The sequence below is a fragment of the Acomys russatus genome, chromosome 13 (genome assembly GCF_903995435.1).
Source record: "Acomys russatus chromosome 13, mAcoRus1.1, whole genome shotgun sequence".
Classification (NCBI taxonomy): Eukaryota; Metazoa; Chordata; class Mammalia; order Rodentia; family Muridae; genus Acomys; species Acomys russatus.
Window position 1 is genome coordinate 71055925 of NC_067149.1, and position 25402 is coordinate 71081326.

Here is a 25402-nt window from a genome sequence, read left to right on the forward strand (position 1 = left end):
GGCATGTGACACGAAGTCCACCTCTATCACTGAGGTAAACCCCCAAACCCTAATTTTGTTTTTTTCCCCCTAAACCAATAACTGAACCCAAATTTACATTCTTCTACAAAATAGTGTTTTCTACTCTGACTTACATTTAAACTATACTATAAATGGAATTATCCTATATAGCTTAACAAAGAAGTTCATTCCAATTTCACAAATACTTCATTTTAACCTAGTGTTTTCTCTCAAAACAAAATAAAAACAATCATTTCAAAATGATGGTTTTAAAGTACAGTAAGAAATGCTATCTCTCAACCAAAGACCATGCATGAACTGGAACTAGGCCCCCTACAAAGATGTAGCCTTCATGTGGTCCTCTAGTAAGGAGAGCAGGGTCTGACTGGGACATGGACTCTGTTGCCAGCTTTTTGATCACTTCCCCTTGGGGGCGGGGAGCTGCCTTGCCAGGCCACAGGGAAAGAGGGTGCCCTCAGCCCTGATGCAACTCAATAAACTGGGGTATACTGGAAGTAGGGCTCCCCTTTTCTGAGGATTAGGGGAGGGAGTGGGGAGAGGGAAGGAGGGTGGGTAGGACTGGGAGGTGAAGAGGGATGGGGCTGTGACCAGAATGTAAAGTGAATAAATAAATTAATTATTTTTTTAAAATGCAACCTCAGCCAGGTATAGTGGCATATGCCTGTAATGCCAGCACTGGAGAAGCAGAGGCAGGCAGATCGCTTGAGTTCGAGCCAGCCTTGTCTACAAAGCAAGTCCAGGACAGCTAAGGCTACACAGAGAAACCCTGTCTTGGGGGGGAAAGGAGACGCCACCTCTATAATGGAACATGTGTCATGACTGCAGGCAGACACCGAGAGAAAGCGCAATATCAGGAATAAAGGCTAACGGTACATATGTGTGGAAATGAAATGCCACAATGTAACCAATTTCTTTGCATGCCAAGCAAAATTTTAAGAACAAAACAAACCTATTAATTCTAGCACTCAAAAGGTAAAGGCAGGACAACCGTCCAAGTTCAAGCCTACTTAAACAGCAAGTCCGGCCAACCTGGGCTGCACAGTTATATCCTGTCTCAAAAAGAAGCAAACTAAAGAACTTCAAACATTACAACAAACCTGGCTCTTTGGAAGACTCGGTCTTCAGTAGCTGTCTTCTCTCTTCTGATTGCATTATCATTTCGTCCTCGTTTTCCTTAGAATTTCTGAGAACTGGGACACTTTCAAAGTAACTTGAGTTCAGCAGTTTAGACAGCAGGTCTCTCACATGTTTGTCTAAGAAAGCATAATTAAGACTTAGTTAGCACATAACCTAAGAGTTCATTGAAAATTATGAGCCGGGAGTGGTGGCGTACGCCTTTAATCCCAGCACTTGGGAGGCAGAGGCAGGTGGATCGCTCTGAGTTCGAGGCCAGCCTGGTCTACAAAGTGAGTCCAGGGCAGCCAAGGCTACACAGAGAAACCCTGTCTCAAAAAAACCAAAAAAAAAAAAAAGAAAATTATGGAGAATCAGAATCTCAGCGTTTTCCTGCTTATTGTCAACCATTACAAGAGTGGATGGGGAGGAGTGACACGACACCTGAAATTGTCTGTGCCAGGAAAATAAATAAAAAGTAACTCATCTTTACACTTCATGCTGAATCTACTCAAGACAATAAAGATGAAACAAGGTATTTAACAAATCACTTGAGTCTCTCCAGGTCTCTATTTCCACTTTTTGAAGATGACTAAAAGACCAAAGAACCTCACCTAAGAGCTTGCCAAGGCAGACCGTCCCTGAGCTGAGACTGTCTGCCATCAAGGCTCTGTAACTAGCCACTACTCTGCATGAGTAAAGGCTAGCTCCTCAATCATGACCAATAGGAACCTTATCCTGGGCACCCCTGTTGTTATTGGTTTTCTGTTTGGTTGGTTACTGGAGACTGGGTCTCACTAAATAGTCCTAACAGTCTCAATTGGTATTCTCCTGCTCTAGCCCCCTTACCCCCAGGCCTGGAGTTACAGGCTTGAGCCACCAGATCTGGCTTATGTATTTTAAGTTAAAAACTCCTTAATATTTCACTCAAAGCCAGGCAGTGGTGGCAAACACCTTTAGTCCTAGCACTTGAGAGGCAGAAGCAGGCAGATCTTTGTGATTTCAAGACCAACCTGGTCTACATACCAAGTACCAGGACAGCCAGGGCTGCAGAGAAACCCTGTCTTAAAAAAACAATATATATAATTTTTTTTTTCAATCATTATGTTGTATATCACTCCTAGCATACTGGCATTAGATAGTTTTCTTTAATTATAAGTTGCATATATTTTATTATAAATGCCCAATAAAGCCTAATTCCAAACTAAGCAGAATATCAAACTTGTTCTGTGTCTGATTTTCATTGGAGTATTTTAACATTGATTCTCTTTTTAATCAGCCTTTTTGTTATTTGGAAACAGGATCTCATTTTGTAGCCTAGGCTGGCCTTGAATTCACATCAATTATCCTGCCTCAGACTCCTAAATGCTGGCTGGGATTATAGGCATGCACCACCATGGCTGTATTTTTGTCAGCTCTGAGGTATTACTTACAGACAATATTTTCCACCTGCTTCAAATGCATAGCTTTAACAGATACAAAATCATGCTACCACCAACAGAACCACAATTTTTTTTTTTTTTTTTTTTTGTTTTTTCAAGACAGGGTTTCTCTGTGTAGCCTTGGCTGTCCCGGACTCACTTTGTAGACCAGGCTGGCCTCGAACTCACAGCGGCAGAACCACAATTTTAAGGCATTTTTATCACCCATCAAATCCCTCAGAGCCCTCTTGATTAGTCCCCTCCCCTGGAAACTAGTGACCTTTTCTAGAATTTCATAGAAATGAAGTCATACAACCATATACTCATGTACTATCTGGCTTCTTTCACTAAGCATAATAACTCTGAGATTCATCCATGCCCTTGTATGTATTAACAGGCTTTTGTTGCTACCATTTGTTTTAGGTTTTGAGTTTTTGTTTGTTCTGAGATAAGCTCTCACTATGCAGCTCTAACTGGCTTAGATATGGATCAGGCTGGCCTTAAACTTTTAATGATCCTCTTGCCTTTGCCTCCCAAGTGTTGAGATTACAGGCATGAGACACTATACCCAGACATTTCTTTTCTTAATTGCTAAGGCTCTACTGGATGGATATACCATATTTTGTTTATCACTTTACTGATATGCATCTACACTAACTGCAGTTGAAAACTACTATGAATAAGCAGTATAAACATTATATATGTTTTTCTCAGGTTTTTAAGTGAGCACGTGGTTTCACTTCTGTTGGGTTCTAGACAGGCAGCTGTCTAGCTATACATAAGTATACACTTAATTTTATAAGGAAGTGCCAAACTCTTTGCCAAACCACTTTTTTCTTTATTTCTGTTTCTCTGTGTTTTTCTTTCATCTCCCCAGTAATGGGATTTCAGCCATGCATAGCCAGTCTTTTTTTTTTTAACATAGATACTAGGGGCTCAAACTCAAAGTTCACAGGAAACACTTTACTAAACCACATTATCAGCCCCAGACTTGGATATTTTCTAAAGAGGAAGAGATTAACTAATGACAAAATGTTTATTGAGTTCTAGGGAATTTTCATGATCCTCAGGTATTTACTTCATATTTCATGCTGGCCATCTGAATGTGGTCATGTGACTGTCCAACAGACTAGCCCAGCCACTTGTCATTTCTTACAATGACCTATAAATAAGCCTTACACAACAATATCAGGATATAATGCTCTCAAATAGAGCATGTATCACTATTCAGAATAGGAAACTGAACCCTAAAATGATTATTCTAGTATTGAAGCCAGAACTAGTACTTAGCTTTTATTTCCAGATCATATTGGTTGTCTCTTCAAGTGTCTGTTAGTTTCCTTTTAGTGAACAGGAATATACAGTAGCTCCTTTTAGCATAAATAGTAAATGGTTCATTCTTCCAATGAGTGTGGCACTGTTAGATGTGTAAGCTCTGATGGACACAGCATCATCATTGGCTGCCTGAGTCCAGAGTAGAGGAAACTCACATGTCGTTCCTACCACTGCTTTCTCACTGCCTTCCAAAAGGTCCCAAAGGTACAAGGACGACTGCTCCATCTGGTCTTCAACACTGAGAAGGAAAAGCAGCAGCAGATCAGAGAGGCTTTAGATACACACACATGTCCATGAAGAACGGTACAGCGTATGAAGTATAATCCATCAACAGTCAAGTACACAAATATGCTAATTTTACTATTTGGAAGAAAATGCTGAATTTTATAAATATTTATTGAGAGTAAATGTTTTCCTTAAAATGAATAAAAAATATTTTACCAAATATAACAATCAAGGAACAGACCAAGAATTTAGGCTGCTAGTGTACTATTATTAGTGATCAAACATGTATCTCAGAAATAAAAATGAAATGGAAACACTCAAAGTTTCATTAAAAGTCAGAGGGTAGCTTATTGCTCCACTCTCTGAAGCAGTTGAGGTGAGAAGGCAGTGAGCAGCAAGTGTTGACCATAGAGCAGGCACCAGCATGCAGCAGAGCACCAGCATGCAGCAAAGCAGAGCGCCAGCATGCAGCAGGGCAGAGCACCAGCATGCAGCAGAACGCCAGCATGTAGCAAAGCAGAGCACTAGCATGCAGCAGAGTGCCAGCATGCAGCAGAGCACCAGCATGCAGCAGAGCAGAGCACCAGCATGCAGCAGAGCACCAGCATGCAGCAAAGCGCCAGCATGCAGCAGAGCAGAGCGCCAGCATGCAGCAGGGCGCCAGCATGCAGTGGAGCGCCAGCATGCAGTGGAGCGCCAGCATAGAGCGGAGCGCCAGCATGGAGTGGAGCACCAGCATGCAGCAGAGCGCCAGAATGGAGCGGAGCACCAGCATGCAGCAGAGCGCCAGCATTCAGCAGAGCACCAGCATGGAGCAGAGTACCAGCATGCAGCAGAGCAGGCAGCCTCCACATAAACAGCTCACCCAGCTGCTTCCTGACAGAGGCTAATTCTCGTAACAGCTCAACTCTTGTTGGCTCTGCTTTCGCAGGTAACAGAATTGGACCAGTCCACATTTAACAAAGCAAAAGCATAAAGATCCTTCTGTTCACTGATTTGTTCCAATACAAAAACAGTAGTTAACCGTGGGAGGGAATACTAGATAGCTTCAATTTTGCAGTTTTAAATTATTACTTCATTTATAACTAGCATCACAGTTAATCTGCATAAGATTAAAACAATGACCACATGTTTTTTGTTGTTGTTTTTGAAAGAGGGTCTCGCCACACCCGGCCAAGCAATAGTTTTTAAATCAGTGTTTCACTGGAAACAATGAGAAAATTCAAATTTACTGAATTTCTGATTGATCTGTCAAACATATCTAAGTGAGTCCAATATTAAATCAAGTTAAGATTTTCTTAGTAATTTAAGAATGAACTGCACCTACAACAGAAAAGCAGCTAACTGACTTACCTCAGACTTCCATTCCTGTCAGGGCAGGTCAGTTTTGAGAATTTAATGAGGTAGTCTAGTTCTTGTGAAGGCAGACACAGTGCACCATTTAAGCCCCCTCTGAAGTCCTTTTGTACACGTTCTTGTGTCAAATTCTGTAACACATACTGAACCTGAAGTATAGTTCGAAGTTTTTTCTTCTCAGCCTCGAGTTTTAGTACATGTTCCCTTCTCTGGGCCTTTTTCTGTGCTTTCAGTAGCTGTTAAAACAAATGCAGGTTCACATCTCAACCACACATCTTAGCAATTCATATATAACAAAATCTAACCACAAATACTTGGGATTAGATGATACGTTTCACAACTCAAAACCTGAATAAAGGCTGAGTGTGGTGGCACATGCTTTTATCCCAGCACTTGGGAGGCAGAGGCAGGAAAATCTCTGTGAGTTCAAGGCCTGCCTGGTCTACAGAGTGAGATACAGGACAGCCAGGGCCTTTAAAAGAAAAAAAGAAAGTTAATCCATTTCCCTGTCACTGAGTAATAAGCTGGTTTATTATTTTTGTAACCAGAGCATACAGAGTTGAAACAGCTGGCTCTCGCCTCCAAGTTACACCCAGTATCTCAAACACACCAAGGACCCAACACATATGTGCACACAGAGCTTTAAGTGGGGAGACTGTGGTACATGCAGGGAAATCAAGAATCCAAGGCCATCTTCAGTCATGAGCAAGAGAACAAAAACAAAATAACAACAATAAAAAGTTTCCTTATTTAGGTTCATCAAATCTTTTTGGAGCAACTATTCTTTTTTTTTTTTAAGATTTATTTATTTTATTGTTACATTATAGATGGCTGTGAGCAACCATGTGGTTGGTGGGAATTGAACTCAGAACCTCTGGAAGAGCAGGCAATGCTCTTTACCACTGAGCCATCTCTCCAACCTTGGAGCAACTACTCTTTAAAAAGAATGTTTTACTTTAATTTGGAGCTTATTTTTTCATTTCCAGGAGAAAATTATTTAAACTGAAATCAAAATCTGAAACTGATTACCAATGTGAAAATACAAAATGTGAGAATTCCATTTAGCCCCAGGACGATGGCTCGGTGGCTAAAGGCACTTGTCTCCAAGTTTGACTGCCCGAATTCCATCCTGGGTTCCGTATAATGGAAGAACAAGTGGCCCTCTGAGCTCCACGTGTGCTGTGGCATATATACACCACCACCACCCAACACACACATGCAAAATAAATAAATGAATAAATGTAAAATTAAATACAGAAGCACACTGAAGGTACTGTACAAAATTACCCTTAGGCTGTGTTAAATGAATCACATATTTAGAAGCCTCATCCTCAAGACAGTTCATTTTATATGTGTAATTAATTATTCCAAAACCAAAAAACCCTGACCCTAGACATTTGGGGCAAGAAAGTCAGCCTTTTCTTAACAATGCCTTTAGCAAGTATGCTGTATCTCTTGATTCCACAATTCAATTTTTTTTATTGAAACAGTTTATTAGGGTTTTTTCAATTCTTATTTTTTGAAAATTCCATATATGTATGAAACAATGAACCTTGGTCATATCCACCCCCTAACCCTCTTCTCTATCTAGCTCGCCCCATCCAATCACTCATCCCAACATATCTACGCTCCCAACCATTTTTAGCCTTTTTATTGAACCCACGAAGTCCAATTAGTGCTGCCCATTTGTGCGCACACTGAAACATCATGGGCAATGCTGCCAATGGCTACCCTCCCCAGGGAAGAGTGACCTTGCTCCTGAGCAGCCACCACCCACCACAGCTCATCAGCTAGGGGTAAGGCAGAGAGAGCCTGAGGGTGTATGGCCTGTGTTATTGGGTATTAAACACAGCCTTATACAAGATTCATTTCTCTCAGTCTGGACGGAGCCATATTAGACTCACAAAAAAGATATTAAAAAGTTGATGCAACTTAAGTTTCCTCTGAGACAATTTCTGTGTGCAAATTATGCATCCTGAGTCTGTTTTAAAGTTTATAACTATGTCTTGAAGCTTAGCATGTTTAATAAGCAAGGTGACATACCATTTAAATAAAAAGTATATTGCCAGGCATAGTCACACATGCCTTGAATCTCAGTACCCAGGAGGCACAGGTGGGTAGACTGTTGTGAGTTCAAGGTTAGCCTGGTATCCATAGGGAGTTCAAGACAACCTGAGCTACATAGTGAGACCCTACCTCAAAAATTGGCTGGGGGTGGGTGGGTGGGGGTGTGTGGGGTGGCACATACTTCTAATCTCAACACTTGGGAGGCAGAGGCAGGCAGGATCTGTGTGAGTTCCAGGACAGCCAGGGCTACACAGAGAAACCCTGTCTCAAAAATAACAAAACAAAATAAAAATAGTGTACCTATTTCCACTAAGAAAATATAGTTTTCTTACATTGCTTTTATGATTGTTTTCATAATACTGCATAGTTTTTAAAACAAAACAACAAAGAAAGAAAAAAACCTAAGAATTTTTTTCTATAAATGCATTACTGATACAAGTATCAAATTCTTTTTTTTTTTTTTTTTTTTTTTAAGATTTATTTATTTATTATTGTATATACAATGCTCTGCCTGCATTCCAGAAGAGGGCATTAGATCACATTATAGATGGTTGTGAGCCACCATGTGGTTGCTGGGAATTGAACTCAGGACCTCTGGAAGAACAGTCAGTGCTCTTAACCTCTGAGCCATCTCTCCAACCCAAGTATCAAATTCTTAAAGTCTACAACAGATTTATCCAGACAGGCATGGTGGTAAATGCCTAAGATCCTGCACTGAAAGGATAAAACGGGATCACAAATGCGAGCATAGCCTGGCTACGTGATCCATCCCAAACAAGCCCTGCCTTCCTAGCAAGGCAGAGGAAAGAAGAAGCAAAGAAATACAAAGGGAAACATATAAAGAAAGGAAAGCAAAAGAAAACTTAAAAAGAGTTCGTAATTCCTAACAACCTGAGATTCGAGGGTTAAGAAGCACACAAAGCACCGGGCGTGGTGGCGCACGCCTTTAATCCCAGCACTCGGGAGGCAGAGGCAGGTGGATCGCTGTGAGTTCGAGGCCAGCCTGGTCTACAAAGCGAGTCCAGGACAGCCAAGGCTACACAGGGAAACCCTGTCTCAAAAAACTAAAAAAAAAAAAAAAAAAAAAAAAGAAGCACACAAAGCATTCAGTGCATTCCTTTCTAAGTTGGAATGGCTCAGTGGATGAGTACTCGCCCAAGCACAAGTGTGAGGATCAGAATTCAGATCCCCAGGGTCCACATAAACACTAGGCAGGCACGGTGGCTGCCTGTAACACCAGCTTTCAGGAAGAAGAGACACAATCCCTGATGAAACTGGCTGATAGGCAACTCCAGTATTCAGCTGAGGCCCCAACTCAATAAAGCAGAGACTAATCAAGGAAGAAACCCAAAGTCAACACTGGGTCTCCTCACACATGCACATGCATGTACACATGCACATACACACAACACACAGAAATACATACATGCATGCCATGTCATCACTTCATATTTCTCTTTAGCTTATTTTCCAAAATTAAACTAGGTGTTTTCTGGGTTTATGCAACCTGAAAGTCCTCCAGCAAAGTACTGTTACATCAAGTAGTCATGTGTGTAATTCATTTATCAATTTTTTGCTTTTTGGCAGTGCTGGGAATCAAACCCAGGGCCATGCACACTAGGCAAGTGTTTTCCCACCAGTGAACTGCAGCTCCAGCCCCTAGCTATCTTTTCTTTTTCTGCATCCACGAGGACAGAGACTAACATGCAACAGGAGCGCAAACATCTGTTCAATCCATCAGCCCAACAAAGCACACTATTATCTCCTAGCTCACGATCACATGTCACAAAAGCCACTAACAGCCTGCTGCTCCTCATCGATACAGAAACTAAGAAAACCTCAGACCTTTTTCTTCTGTTTTGTTGATCAGTTTGGGAAGGAGAACACATAAAATAAACAGTTTGATCAGCAATACCGAATGAAAGTTTACTTTTTAAACTATGACTTAAGATAATGGATTCTTGCCAAAGGACAGAAATCACCAAAGAAAACGAGAAGAATGTAGTTAGACTGAGTACAAAAGAAAAAGATGCTGCACAAATTATAAAAGTGGCAACAACAACAATGAAAAAAAAGCGTAACAACAGCCCGAAAATTACCAGAAAAAGGAACAGGAAGGTAATGGCAAACACCTTCAGGGCTGGACTCAAGGGGACAGGCTCAGGGCTGGAGAGATGCTCAGCAGTTGAGAGCAGTTGTTGCTTTGCAGAGGACCCTACGTTTAGTTCCCAGCACACACATGGGGTTCATAATCATCGCTGACTCCAGTTTCAGGGATCCTGGAGCCCCCTCAAGGCACCAGGTACGTGCATGGTGCACACACCTACATACACATATAAATACACACAGAAAATAATCTAAAAACACTTCAAAGGGAGGACGAGTGGCAAGTTCTAGACTACTGTCAAATCACAAGGGGAAAGAAATCTAAAGTACTGGCCAGGTACGGTGATGAACACCTTTAACACCAGCACTTGGGAAAGTAGAGGCAGGCAGAGCTTGAGTTCTAGGCCAGCCTAGTCTACATAATGAGTTTCATACCAGCCAGTGCTAAATAGTTAGACCCTGGCTCAAAAAGGGTGGAGGAGAGAGAAAAAAAAGGATAGAAGGGAGAGGATGGGAAGAAGAGAAGGAGGGAAGGAAGGAGAGATGGATGGATCTAAAGCATAGGCAGCAAATAAAAGTGCTTTCATGGAACCGCTATAATTTGCCAAGGTAGGTGCTACCTCTAGACCACCATGGTGGAAAAATATATATCAGCGCCCTCGGAAAAAGAATACATCGTTCAAAGGATAAAACAACTCAAGGTCACATCCTGGCTCTGACTTATTGGCCATTATTTTTAGTAAATTCCATTAGTAATGAACCTAAGACTCCAAACCTATGAAACAGCGATTGTGTCTCCAACTATGCTTGAATAAAACCTAGTGGAACTACACAGACACCAGCATCTGGTAGTGTTTTTAGAAAGATTTAAATCTTGGACAGAAGAGATGGCACAGTGGTTAAGAGCACTATCTGTTCTTTCAGAGGTCCTGAGTTCAACTCCCAGCAACCACATGGTGGCTCACAACCATCTACACTGGGATCTGATGCCCTCTTCTGTCATGTAGGTGTACATTAGATAGAGCACTCGTATACATAAAAACAAATAAATATTTTTAAAGTAGCACATACCACTCTTGAAGTAGACCTGGGTTTGATTCCAAGCACTCACATGACAGCTCACAACCATCTATAACTTAATCCCAGAAGACCTAAGAAACTCTCTTGACCTCTGTGGGCACGAGGTGCAGATGGTGCATGTAACAAGCACTCATACACATAAAATAAATAAAGCTAAGAAAAGAAAAGACGTAAACATCACAGCTAAGGAAAAAAACTAAACAGAAAATAAAATGTGACAGAACAGCTTTGAAATGATAAAAACTTTAAGTACTATACAAATATATCTCTACCTATCTAAACAAAGAGGTATAAAAAATCTATTCATAGTCAAGTAGACCAAACCTAAATAAATTCAGCAAAAAACTGAAAGTAGGCTAAAGCTGGGCACAAGGGTGCACACCTATAACCTAGGTACTCAGGTGGCTAAGGAATGAAAGTCACAAATCCCAGGCTTGTCTGGGCTCTGCAGTGAGTTGAAGGATACCCTAGGCAGCTTAGTGAGACTTCCTCAGGGTAATACCAGCATGGCATCAGACGAATGACAAGCAAACAGGCATTTCCTTCAAGGTCACTTGTTAAAATGGTTCTAAGTAATGAAAACATACTTACATCTTGGCTCAGTGCAGAAAAGGTTTTCTGAAGCTCCTTGGCAAATTCCAAATTATGAAGTACTTCTTCATACTTTTCCACTGCTTCCTACCAGATTAAAAACAAAACAAAACAACAACAACAAAACAGCAAATCAGCAGCAATCTCAGAATAACTAACTGTTCTTTAAATTGCTTAAGGGCTGGAGAGATGACTTAGTGGTTAAGAGCACACGCTGCTCTTCCGGGGGATCTTAGTTCCCACAACCACATCAGGCAGTCACCCATAACTCCAGCTGTACAACATCCATCAACCACATCAGGCAGTCACCCATAATCCAGCTGTACAACATCTAACAACCTCTTCTGGTCTCCATGGACACCTGTATACATGTGCACACACACACACACAATTTTCTGGAAAAAAAAAAAAAGATAAAGGAGACAAGATTCTTTAAGCTAGAAAAGTGCTTAATAGGGCTAGAGAGACGGCTCAGAGGTTAAGAGCACTGGCTGTTCTTTGTGTTTATCTTTCTGTTGCTTTGTATTTGGTTTTTTTCAAGACAGGGTTTCTCTGTATAAACTTGACTGCCCTGGAACTCACTCTGTAGACCAGGCTGGCCTTAAACGCAGAGGTCCACCAGCCTCTGCCTCCCTGTAATCTGTGCAAGCCTGTGATCCCTGCACTCAGGATGCAGAGAGAGGCAGATCTCTGTGAGTCTGAGACCAGCCTGCTCTGCAGAGCAAGTCCAGGACAGCCAAGTCTACACAGAAAAACTCTGTCTCAAAAAAACAAACAAAAACCTCATATGTCCTCCAGGCAAGACTCAAACTGTGATTCCCCTGCCTCAATCCCTCAAGCACATCTTTAGATATGCCATCATGCCCTGGGTCAGTGAGATGGTTAAGTGGGTAAAGGTTCTTATTGCCAAGCTGAAGACTTGAATTCAAACCCTGGGACTCTCATGGTAGAAGGACAGAACGAACTCCAGCAAGCTGTCCTCTGGCCCACCCACACACATCTATACTTGTAACAAAATAAATAAAAAAGAAATCCAAGCTCTAATTCTGGCTTATATCTATAGCATATAAGTTACAGATATCTATGGATTTTAAGAACACTAAGCCACTAAAATTCCTTACTCAATATCATTCACTACTCAAATGTACTAAAATAATAATACAGTCTCATACAGGAGAACAGCAACTGTGACACATCTACAATATGGTGGGGAACTGTGTAAATAATTACAATGTAAGGACATAGTTACACTGTTGTAATGCAACAAAGTACTATAACAAGCCATATAGAAAATGTGTGAACAGCTGCCTGCAGCAGACATCCTAAGTACTGTGACAAGACACATCCTTCTGAAATTGAAGAAGCAGTATTTTTTTCTTTTAAGATTTCATGCATGAGCTAGGCAAGGTGGCTGTAATCAATCCCAGCACTCAGGAAGCAGAGACAGGTGGATCTCTGTGAGTTGAGGCCAGCCTGGTCTACAGAGTGAATCTAGGACAGCCAGGGCTCTATCTCAAAAAACAAACAAACAAAAAAGAGATTTTATACTAGAGGGGAATATATTTAAGAGTACTTGATGCTCTTGGGGGAGACCTAGGTTTGGTTCACAGCACCCATGTGGTGCCTCACAACCACCTGTAACTCCAGTTCTAGGAGATCCACAGACATCAAGCACATTCATGGTAGAAATACACATGTGCAGAAAAAACATTCACACTCATAAATTTAAAAACAGAAAGATTTCGTACTTGTACAAAAATGTAATCAGAGAAGAGCTAAGCTTGTCCAGGTAATTTAGGTCTTTGAAGATCAGTTTGGGGCCAGCTGATAAGATGGGTCAATGTGGTAAAGGGACTGACTGCCACACCTGAGTTTGGACTTAGACGTTCAAGGTGGAAGAAAAGAACTAACTCTCACACGCTATCATCTGATGACCTCCACATACAAACAAACCAAGTAAATAGATGTAGTTTTCCTTTTGTTGTTTTGAGTCAGAGTCTCACTATGTAGGCTCTGGCTGTCCTGGAACTCACTATGTAGACCAGACTCTGCTTCTTGAGTTCTAGACTTAATGGTATGCCACCATGCCCACGGCCTTTGTAATTTAAAATGAAGGAAGAAAGGTCAATTTAGACAGAACAAGTTATCAAGCTTATTCAAGAACTTAGAGATTCTCAGTAATTAAGACTGCTTGGTGGATGGATGACCACACAGTAGGAGGGAAGAGCAGACTACAGGCTGTTCTCTGACTTCACACACATGCTACAGCAGAGAACACCCACACACCCACAAAATAGGTAAACATGTATTAAAAATATGTACACACATCTACAAATAGTGCATTATTTTACTCCTAGGTTTTACTTAAAAGAAAACACACACACACATATGTGTGTGTGTGTGTCAACATACATAGAAAGATTACTCGTGGGGTTGAAGAGATGGCTCAGCAATTAAGAGCACTGGATGCTCTTCCAATGAACCTTGGTTTAATTCCCACCACCCATATAACAGCTCACACTGTCTATAACTCCAGTTCCTGGGGATCTGACACCCTCAAACAGATACACATGCAGGTAAAACACCAATACATATAAAATAAAAATAAATAAATCATTTAAAAGGATTACTCATAACAGTCCCAAATAAAAACCTAACTATGCAAAAACTGATAAAACACTGCCACCCACCACAAAACACAAAAATCTCAAAAATATTGTGTTAAATGAAAGAAGCCAGACACAGTTCTGGGAATATGGTTCCCTGGGATCAATTCCTAACGCTACCCCCTGCCAACCCCAACAGTTATTTTTAATGATACCTATGTGTGTACAGGTTTGTGTGTATGAATACTGATGAACAAGATGCCCCGGAACTAGAGTTACAGGTACGTAAGAATTGACTGATGTGGAGGTTGAAAACTAAACTCAGGTTCTCTGTAGGAATATAACCACTGAGCAATCTCTCCAGTCCTGTACTGTTTTTGTTTTCTTTTTGTTCTTTGTTTTTGTTTTTTTAAACAGGTTCCACTGGCCTGGAACTTCCAAAGAAGCTAGCAAGCCCAGGGATCTATCTGTCTGCACTCCAGTGCTGGACGTCACCACACCCAGTTTTTTACATGGACTCTGGGGACTGAGGTCAGGACCGCAGGCTTACACAGAAAGCACTTACCTGAGTTCAGTGATACACGCTAACAAAATACTTTCTTCTGGAATTCTTACAAAGAGAAGCTTCCACATTTTAAGTTAGTGGACAGCACATGAAAACACCAAGAAAATAAATGCTGGCTGATTAGCCAAGCCCCTTCACCAGCTGAAGGGTATGCCATGCTCAGAGCTCACACAATGCAAAGCCAAGCCTCAATGGAATCAATTGCTACACCATAGAACTTCTGGGTCAGAGAAGATGACAATACAGCAAGGAGGAAAATGCCTGGAATGCCTAAATCTACAAAACATAACCAGTAATTTTAGTTGAAAAGATAACAGGCCCAAGAGCAAGATCAAATAACTCTGGGGCTAGAGGGACTGTCGTTCAGCAGTTAAAAAGCACCTGCTTTCTATGGATTTGGCTCCCATCACCCACAGTGGACAGCTCAGAACTGCCTGTAAGTACAGCTTCAGGGAGCCAGTACCTCCATTGGCTCCTGCACCAACGCGCACATACCCACACACAGACATTCATGCACAGACATGCATTTTAAAAAATTAATCTTAAATAATCCCAAGGACATTTTGTCCCTTCTTAAAAGGCAGAGAATGTGATCAAGCCAAAAGCAAATATCAATAAAGCATTTTTTTTAGTCCATATTGCAAAAGCTATCCATAAGTTAGATAAAAATCAAAATTACCAGGTATACCATGAACAAATCAAACATGTAAAAGAAAAAACTTGTAGCTGGGCACGGTGCCTCTTATGTCTGTAATGCCAGCATTCAAAGTGTGACGCAGAAGTATCACTGTGAGTTCAAAAGAAGAAAAAGTATAGTCAACAGTTAATTTTTAAAAGGCAGGGGACAGGGGCTGGAGAGATGGCTCAGCAGTTAAGAGCATTAGCTGCTCTTCCAGGGGACCCTGGTTCAAGTCCAAGCACCCACATGTCAGCCCATAATTGTCTATTCTGTAACTCAAATTCCAGTGGATCCAACTCTCTCACGCAGACATATATGTATGCCAAATACAAAATTTACATTAAAATAATTTTTAAAGGCAGGGGGCATAGCTCAAATATGAAAGAAATTAAAAGAGAGCACCTGCAGAATCGTGAGACAAAGCTACAATGAACAGACTTTAGAATAGAAAAGCATCAAGTCTTCTCGGCATCAAGTAAGTTTCAGTGTATATGGAAACTCATCTAACTTGTGCTATTTATTTAGCCATATCCAACTAAATCATGCAATAAGACAGCAGAAATAAAGCCTGTCTGCACATTCTAAGAGACAAGAGCCACTGAGGAAAACCAGTGGGTTCTATCTCCTCTTTGGTATATCAAGGTCTACAGTTGCACTAAATTAACCAGCCAGATGCAGTGGCACACACCCTGAATCCCAGTACTGGAAGGCAGATCTCCTGTGAGTTCAAGGCCAGCCTGTTCTACATGCAACCAGGGCTATATAGAGACCCTATCTCAAAAAAACAAAAAACAAAACAAAACAAAAAAAAAAGCAGACCAGTAACAAAGGATGTTACACCACTTACCAGCTGGTCTGGGTTAAGCTGCTCTCCATTTTTTAGGCGATCTTTATAATCTTCCAGTTTGAGCTAGAAAAGAGAAACATGTATCTATGTATAATCTAATAGGAACTGAAGCAAGTAATATTTTTTAAAATAAGCTAATGTGCCAGACTACAACTGCACACAGGCAGAGAGCAACTGTATTTGAGTTCAAAGCCCAGGCAAAAAACCAAAAACAAACCAACCAGCCCATAGAGCAGCAGCACCCTGCTTTGCCCCATGTAATCAGTCCAGCAGATCCTAGGTAGACTTACCACAATTTGGCTGCGATTTCACAAACCTGACCAATGGAAAAAGAGAACATCCACCCAACCAGGGCTGACCTTGGGCTCCAAGTATCTGTCTGACCTCATAAATGCAGCAGCCTCAGCTCTAAGAACAGGTTGGACACCCTAAGTACCAACCACTGTAGCTGGGCTGCACTGAACCCAACATCTTAACTATCTCAGTTACCTCCTACCCTGGAAACAGGAAGGTAAGTGCTTCTAAAGAGGTAAACACTCGCACATCAGGGGGCAAACCTGACCAGGAGTAAGCAGGGGACAGAGCTGTGACAAGTAGATGTTCCATTCCCCCATTCATTTAGTGCTCACAGTTCTGAGACAAATACTAGTCTCTCAGCTTAGATTGGGGGTGGGGGGGAGAGCAGGTTATGGTACAGACATCTCACCACCTATGAACTCAAAAAGCCTCATGGGACTAACTTTCTAAGTGAACAACAGAATTACTAGAAATTCGCTGTCCCAGCAAAATTTATTCAACAGTTAAGGCTCATTTGGGGGAAAGAACTACAGTAGCATTGTTAGGACCATAAGCTCCTCACTATATTGAAAAGCATTGTTGAACCTGAAGTTTCCCAAAGTCAGATACAAAAGCAGCAAGTCTGTGTGTTTGGGGTTTTTTGTGTGCAGCATGAGGTGTGAGAGGGAGTACTTAAAGGAGTCGCTGAAGTTACCTCAATTAGAATATGAAAATATTAGCACTGATAAAATATTTTATGGGAAAATATATGGCAAGCTAACACGATGCATGGAGCTGTCAGCATGCCGGGATAAGTTCACTGATATTAATTAGTTTATGTCTAGTGAATGAAATTTCTATATTAGCTTGTATGCTTATTACAATTAACTGTTTCTAGAATCTTTAAGTACAGGCGTTTAACTTTTTAGAAAAATATTACTCTGAAATTGCAAAAATTAAGTCTTTTAAACACTTAATTATATGTACCTATGTGAGGATATGTGCAAGTAAGTGCAGGTGCTCTGGGAGGCCAGAGTCTTCACTGGATAGTACTCCACCACCACCGCAGAATAGTTCATAAGCTGCCTGATATGGGAGCTGAGAATTAAACCCAGGTTCACTACAAGAGCTCTAAGTAGTCTTTTGTTGTTGTTGTTGTTGAGACAGGGTCTTTCTACATAACTCTGGCTTTCCTGAAACTCATCACGCACACCAGACTGACCTTGAACTCAAGAGATTTGCCTGCCTCAGCCTCCTAAGTGCTCGGATTAAAGGCATTTGCCACCACGCCCAGCTTTCTGTACATACTCTTAACCTCTGAGCCATCTTTCCATCCCCAAATCTTTTGTTTTTTAAGATTGATTTATTCATTACATATTACATATACAGTGTTTAGCCTGCATGTATGCCTGCACACCAGAAGAAGGCACCAGATCTCATTATAGATGGTTGTGAGCCACCATGTGGATGCCGGGAGTTGAACCCAGGACCTCTGGAAGAGCAGCCAGTGCTCTTAACCTCTGAGCCATCTCTGCAGCCCCTCAATCTTTTTAAAATTCTTAGTGTATGTGTATGTGTGGAGGTAAGAGGACTTGTGGGAGTTGATGGTCTTCCACTGCCGGATGCTGGGGTTGAACTCAGGTTATCAGGTGTGTACAGCTTCACCAGCTAAGCCATCTCAGCAGACTGACTTTTTCCCCTCTTAATGGCTTCTATTTATAATCAGTCTACTTAAATAGGGTCTTAAATCAAGCACATGCCCCAACCTAGAGGTGCTCAGCCAGGGCAATTTAGTCCCAGAGATATCTGAGGTTATCACGAATTGCAGCATCTGGGGGAGGCAGACAGTGCTTCTGGTGTGTTTTAGGCAGATGCCAAGATTGCTGATAAATATTCCACAATGCTCAGGGCAGCCTCTCAGCAACAAGGTTCTCAAGCTGTGGGGTTACATATTGGACACATACCAGATGTCCTATATACCAGGTATTTATATAATTCATAATAGTAGCAAAATTACTTATTAAGTAGCAACAATTTAATTTTATGGTTGAGAGTCACCACAACTTGAGGAAGTGTATTAAAGGGTCCCAGCATTAGGAAGGCCGAGATCCATGGCATCATAGATGGCCAGTTTTGTACTAGCTCATGTATGTTTCTACTCACTGTTACCTGCTGAACTGTGTGGCATTTTCATAATAGTTAACTTCTCATAGAAGTACCAAAATGTAAAGCTGCCTTTCATACTAAATTTGTTAGTTAAGAAAATACATAAGGGCTGGAGAGATAGCTCAGCGGTTAAGAGCACTGGCTGCTCTTCCAGAGGACCTGTGTTCAATTCCCAGCACCCACATGGCAGCTCAAAACTGTCTGTAACTGCAGTTCCAGAGGAGACACTCTCACACAGACATACACGCAAACTAAACACCAAAGCACATAAAACAAAAAAAAATACATACATACATAAAAAATAAATTGAAAATAAAGTAAAATAAATTGCAGGCCTCTCCTATATTGGGTTTTCGATTTTAAAATGTTTTCCTAGAAGCAGGAAACAAAGGCACCCGTATGAGCAGACAGGCATTCAGAATTAAAAGAGGTACTATGGTTTACCTGGATAATTCAGGGTTACACATATTCAGTTTCTCCACTGAGTAAAGTCATTAGTGCACCTCCACTAACAGACCCTGCACTGACTAGTTCTCAGTGTTAGGGAACACGTGCTGACCCAGGCACAATCATTTTGTCACGCCAGCAATCAAATGCATGCATCTCGAAGGTGTACAGAAAGAGATGAACACAAGCCACCAGTCAACCAAACTCAACCTCTTCACATCTCTCCCCTGAAAAACAACCTTCTTCCCCACATGGTGGCAGCAACATGTCTTTAGTTGTAGCCCTCAGGTGGCAGAGGCAGGCAGATCTCTGTGTGTTCCAGTCCAGCCTGGTCTACAGAGAAACCCTGGCTCGAAAAACAAACCCTTCCTAAGTTTTTACTAAGTTTTTGGCACACATTTTAAGAGATACTTATTGAGCCTTACCTGTCAAAAGCAGATGAGAAACATGGCACAAGTGTGCATCCCAAGGGACTGTTTCACAGGCTAAATGACTCAGGAAATGGAGAAATTATTTGGCTCTTTACCATACCACTTACTATAACCGTCAGGCTGGTAAGAATCCAGGTCTCTTTACAAAGCTGTGTTTACAATACTTTCGCCAATCTTAAACCAGTATCTGGCAGTGGAGAAATTAATGCTGAAATATTTTTCTAGCTCATGATAAAATGCTTCCAATGACTGCAGCAGCTGTACTGCAGTCACAAGGAAAATGAAGTAAAACACCAAGCTAGTCCCTATCTGGGATAAGCTACAATAGCATACCTCAAGAAACGAATCAGACCTAAAACAGCAAAGTCTTCAAATGTGTCAAAAGCAGTACATCTAACAATTTCCTGTGAAGAATATTGTTATTCAGCTGTGTTGGCAAACGAAACAAGCATTTAGCCTGGATGGTTGTTTTCTGGCAACCAAATCTCAAGGTCAGTTCATTTGCAGGAAGATCTACTCTCTAATATAAAGAGCATGTCAGCTCCTTAAGCCCGGCCCCAGGCGGTGCACACTCAGGGCGGGGAGGGGTAGAAAGTTACCTTCTTCTTCTCGATGTTCCTAATTTTGTGTTTAAGGCACATGAGTCCATTATCAATATAGGTCTCGTATGCCTGGGAAGGAGACGCAGCAGAACTCAGAGCAGACTGCGGGGGGCTCGGGGCCAGCTGGCTTTCCCCGTGCTGGTTGTGGCTCACTTGGGGCTTGGCTGACTTCATATTTCCCACTCTTCCCTCCTCTGAATGGCCTGAAGGTGACTGGGAACCAAAAAGCGATGGAGAGAGTTGCACCACTGAAACAGATGAGGCTAAAGGATGGGGGAGGGGAGTTAAGTACAAACTAAAGCTTTAACAGCGTCTCTAGGAAGCCTTTCTTTATAACGTTCTTCCCCAGAAAAGAACTCAAAGCATAATGGTGCTTCAGACAGCATACTCCCAACCCCTACACTAAGGTAATTGGCCGCAAGCAATAGCCAATAAAGACAGCCTATGCGTAGGTAAAATTTAAACTATAGGAACGTTTCCAGAAGTTCTATTTCCCACATGGAGAACAACTGCCAAGCAAGCAAAAGGCTTCTGATCAACTCATTCTAAATAATCTCTAAGGTCATCAGAGAGTCGGGGGGGGGGGGGGGGGGGGGGGGGGAATAGGGACGGGGAGGGGTGAACTGGGGAGAGGGGCGCTACGATCACTTTCCACATTAGCACCTCTCTACCTGAGCCTTTACTCCAGCCCCAACTTCAATCTAACACTAAGACTAAGTGAACCATGTTTCTTGATCAAGAATGGCAACGTCTCTTTGGCTGCCCAGGGGCCTAAGTGCATCCCCTGGATACGGTAGCCTAGTCTTCCTCACAAACTGCACACCGAGGTTGCTTCCAGTTGTGTGTGCTCACACTAACTCTCAGCCACTCACTCCCACTGCGGCAAGCCTTGCCGCACCAAGGGACCGAGACACTGAGTGTGGAGCACTTCACCTCCATTCCGGAATCCCTCCCCGCCCCTAAGGAGTTAAACCAGAGCCAGAGCCTAAGCGCCCTCTGAGGTTCTGCAAGGCCGCAGAGGAGCGCGACCCCCAGAGGACTAACGCACCACGCTTCTCCACCCCGCCACAGCCGCGCAGACCCGCCCACCCCGCCGCAGCCATGCTTCACCTCCCCGACTGCCTCCGAAAGCACGCGGGAGCCCGGCGCGCCACGACGAGAGCCGACGCCACCCGCACTCCTCCCCTCCTCCTCCTCTTCCTCCTCCTCCCGTCCCTCCCTCCCTCCCTCCCTCCCGCCGCCCTCCTCAGCTCTTAGGCAGCGAAGGCCGCCGACTGAGAAGCGGGGAACTCCGACGCTCGCGCCCAAGTGCTCCGCGCCAGGAGCGCGCAGCTTATGTAGGCCGCGCGCGGGGCGACCACGCCCAGACACCACCTACTTCCGGCTCTCTGCCCCGCCCTCCAGCCCGCCTGCTCCCCTTTGGCGGCCTCGCCTTCCGGTGTCCCCGCCCACTCTCGTGCTCTGGGCCGCCCCCTTCCGGTACCGGGACCAGCGTGAGGCAGGTCTTTTCCGTCGCGCCTCTCTGAAAGCTTCCGCCCGGCGCGTGCCTTCTCTTCCGCTGCTGCTGCGCCTGAGGCTCTGCAGCTGCCCGCTGGTTTCAGCTCGTTTGCGTGCCCTGGTGCAGATGATTTCTATCCCTGGGAAATGATCTTGGGCATCTCTTGATGTTTGCCCCTTACTTCCGAGTTCATCCTGGCGGTACTATGTACCGTTTCCTGTTTTAATCGATTTCGCCTGCAGTGTGTGTGTGTGGATGTTTTGCCTGTATGTATGTATATGTACCATGTACCACGGTCGCCTGTTGCCTGCGGAGGCCAGGAAAGGGTGTCGGATCCCCTGGAACTGGAATTACACCATGTGGGTGCCGGGTATTGAGTCCAGAGAGGACCTGTGGAACAGCGGCCAGGGATTTTTTTTTTTTTCCCCCTTCTTCTTCTCTCGGAGACACGGTTTCTCTGTGTAACAGCTTTGCCCGGACTCAATTGGGCCATTAGATCCTAACTACTCAATGGAAGAATTGTTAGGAAGTATGTTAATATGTTTTCCAACATGGATTGTAAGGATAATAAAGAGAAAATACAAAAGCAAAGATAATTAAATTGCAATTGTAATAAGGTACAGTTTGTATAAGCCTGTAATAACACTTGTAAGAGAATGTCCCACAATAATGTTGCAGCAATATTTTCTGAAAATAAAAGGAGATTTGGAGCAGGGCAAGCTGTCAACTTTTCATGACAGCTCTTAGGCAGCTGAGGCAGGAGGATCACAAGCTCCATGGCAGCTTGTACCACTTAGGTCCCAAACAACAGACAGATGAGAGGGGCTCGTGGGGACCAGGGTAGGGTACAGTGGTAGGTTGCCTGCTTAGCATGTATGGGGTCCACTATTCCATTCCCAGCATAACAGAAATTGTAAAAAAAAAAAAAAAAAAAAAAAAAAGTAAAAGTATCCAGAGAGAGGGCTTAGTGGGTAAGAGGTGGCTGCTCTTCCAGAGGACCTGAGTTCAATTCCCAGCACCCACATGGCAGCTCACAACTGTCTGATTCCCTCTTCTAGCCTCTGTGGGCACCAGGCATGTATACGGCTCAGAGACACAGGTGCTGGGGGAAAAAAACAAAAAAACATAAAATAAAAACAAATTTAAAAAAAAAAAAGACTTTTTCCAGGTGTGGTTGGAGCAGTCTTTAATACCAGCACTCTGGGAAGTAGAGGCAAGAAGATCACTATGAGTTCAAGGCCAGCCTAGTCTATATAAAGAGCTCCAGAGCAGCCAAGGCTTTACAGTGAGACCCTGTTGCAAAACAAAACAATAATAGTAATTAAAAAAATAAAACAGTGAATCCCTTTTATTTTGGAAAGACATACTCCTAGAACTTTTACTTTTCAGATATGTTTATTTTCTCCCCCATTCCTTATTTTCCATAAAACTTTTTTTTTTTTTTTTTTTTTTTTTTTGGTCTTGCCAGTTGGGAAGCAGTATTTAAACTCAAACGTTACCATGTAAACCGGACATGGAGGCAGAGGCAGGTGGATCTCTGTGAGTTCGAGGCCAGCCTGGGAAGATAATTCAGCACAAGCCTTGAATCCCAGCCCTTGGGAGGTAGAGGCAGGAGAATATCTATTAGTTAGTTCAAAGCTAACCTAGTCTACATTGTGTGACCCTAGCTTAATAAAAAAAAAAAAAAAAAAAAAGCTACAGGTATAAATAGCAAAACAAGCCCAATAAAGCAAAGCAGGAACAAAAAATAGATAAAAGCTTTTGTTAGTTTGGTATTTCCTGTGTGCATGTGTGTACAAGAAGAGGACTTCGGATGCCCTGGAACTGAAGTTACAGACAGTTATGAGCTGCCATGTAGGAGTTGGGAATCAAATCTGAGTCCTGTGCAACAGCATGAGGTGCTTGAAAACACTGAGCCATCTCTCCAGTCGTGACGCTAAAAGAGTTAAAGTGGATTAGTTAAGAGAAGTCAGCCAGACCTTGCCTCTGGCAGCTGTCAGGTCCTTGAGGAGACTGATCAAGTTGCAGCTGCTTAAAATTAGCGTTAACTGCTTGTTAATACTAGACAGATTAATTTACCAGAAGATATAAACACTGGTGCCATCTACCCTGGATATTTTGTCTTCGTGCTAGATGTCTGTTTGTCAGGTTTCTAAAAGACTTTAGAGTGTAGTCTGCTTAAATTCAGCACAGCTCAAACACCAGGTCAATGTATTTGACAGAAACTTACTGTAACCAAGCTGTTACTGACCGATCAGGGCCACTGAACAGATTGGGAGCTGAACTGCAACACTGAAGGAACATTGTTCGGCACATTTAAAGGATGAAACCATAAATCAAAGGGAAGGAGGGCCAGCTGTAGCACTGTCGGATCATATTTTGAAATAAGGGGCCGAGAAAGAAAGTTTCCATCAATCAGAAAAGAGTAGGTTCCTGGGCCTGGGAACCTAGCTAGACCCTGCCAGCAGGATGGAGAAGCTGTCTGTCCCTGAGATGTCTGGACCCAGACAACTGTTTCCTTACAGCTACTGGGAAGTCCCCAGCTCCCCTAGGGCCCTTCAACTTAGTTTCTCCCTATGATTAAGTGGAGTCTGAAAATCAAATGGTAGGACTTAATAAGTTTCTTTTGCTATTCCCAACAATAGAGAGAAGGCGGGGGAGGGAGGGACTGGAAAAATAAGGCAAAAGAAGACAGATACCCCTACGGAACATGTGTGAGGTCCATGAGTCAGTGACCCGTCCACCCGAGCCCCAAGGAAAGGCAAAAAAGCTAATAAAAACACTGAGGAATGAAACCCAGTGGAGGTTTCATTTAAGGTGTTTAGGAATTGTGCCCTCCTGTGCTTCCAAGAACGTTTTCAGGAAAGTGAAGATGTGAGGGACAGATCTCAGACAGTGCGGTAGCCGGAATCAGGAATGGCCTCTGTATTCAGATGCTGCGTCCCTGGCTGGAGGACCTGTTCAGGAAGGGTTAGGAGGTGTGGCCTTGCTGGAGGAGGTGTCACTGGGGGGGGGGCGGCGGAGGCTTTGAGGTTTTAAAAGTCCAAGCCAGGCCCAGGCTCTCTCAATTTCCTTTTTTTTCCTTTTTAAATCTTTTTGTTTTGTTTTGTTTTGTTTTGTTTTGTTTTGTTGTTGTTTTTCAAGACAGGGTTTCTCTGTGTAGCTCTGGCTGTCCTGGACTCGCTTTGTAGACTATGCTGGTCTCAAACTCACAGGGATCTGCCTGCCTCTGCTTCCTGAGTACTGAAATTAAAGGCATTCAGAGCCCGGTAGTCTCTCTTGCTTCCTGCCTACAACTTGGATATCAAATGTAAGCTCTTGGTTACTGTGCCAGTGCCAGTGCCAGTGCCATGCCTGCCTGACTGTCTGCTACCACATTCCCACCATGATGGTCATGGTCTCGCCCTCTGAAACTGTAAGCCACCCCCCAATTAAATGCTATTTATTTATTTGGTTGGTTGGTTGGTTTTGGTTTTTCAAGACAGGGTTTCTCTGTACCCTTGGGTGTCCTGGAACTTACTCTGTAGACCAGGCTGACTTCAAACTCACAGAGATTTTCCTACCTCTGCTGGGATTAAAGATGTGTGCCACCGTCACTGCCTTGGTTATGGTGTCTTTTCACAGCAATAGAACAGTAACTAAGACATATAGGGAAAAAAAAACCTCACACATATACACATGATTGCTTTTTTATTTAGTCTCTTTAGGTAGTCCTGGCTGTCCCAAAACTCCCTGTATTGACCAGGCTGGCCTCAATCAGTCTCAAAGAGATCCTCCTGCCTCTGTCTCCTGAATGCTGGAATTACAGGCTTGTGCCATCAGGCCATGCTAAATTTTGTCTTTATTTGATATCCCCAATCAACACTCCTTCTCTGGTTGGTCCCTTTCCTTTCCCCATTTAGATTATTTTTGAAAGAATTCCTTCTTTCTTTCTTTTCTTTCTTTTTTTTTCCCTTCAAAACAGGGTCAC

General features: G+C 42.8%; 1 protein-coding gene across 1 annotated transcript in view; it reads right to left on the reverse strand.

Annotated features, from left to right (window-relative positions):
- The window catches only part of Caprin2 (caprin family member 2), a 50249-nt gene extending 29151 nt beyond the window's left edge, over positions 1–21098 (reverse strand). Inside the window, exons 1-7 of the mRNA XM_051155630.1 lie at positions 21045–21098; positions 19932–20147; positions 16013–16075; positions 11316–11402; positions 5469–5707; positions 4046–4128; positions 1119–1274 (exon numbers count right to left, since the gene is read on the reverse strand). Of these exons, the coding sequence (XP_051011587.1) occupies positions 1119–1274; positions 4046–4128; positions 5469–5707; positions 11316–11402; positions 16013–16075; positions 19932–20108 (805 nt within the window). The 5' untranslated portion in view covers positions 20109–20147; positions 21045–21098. The remainder of the gene's footprint in view (positions 1–1118; positions 1275–4045; positions 4129–5468; positions 5708–11315; positions 11403–16012; positions 16076–19931; positions 20148–21044) is intronic.
- Between the last annotated feature and the right edge of the window lie 4304 nt (positions 21099–25402).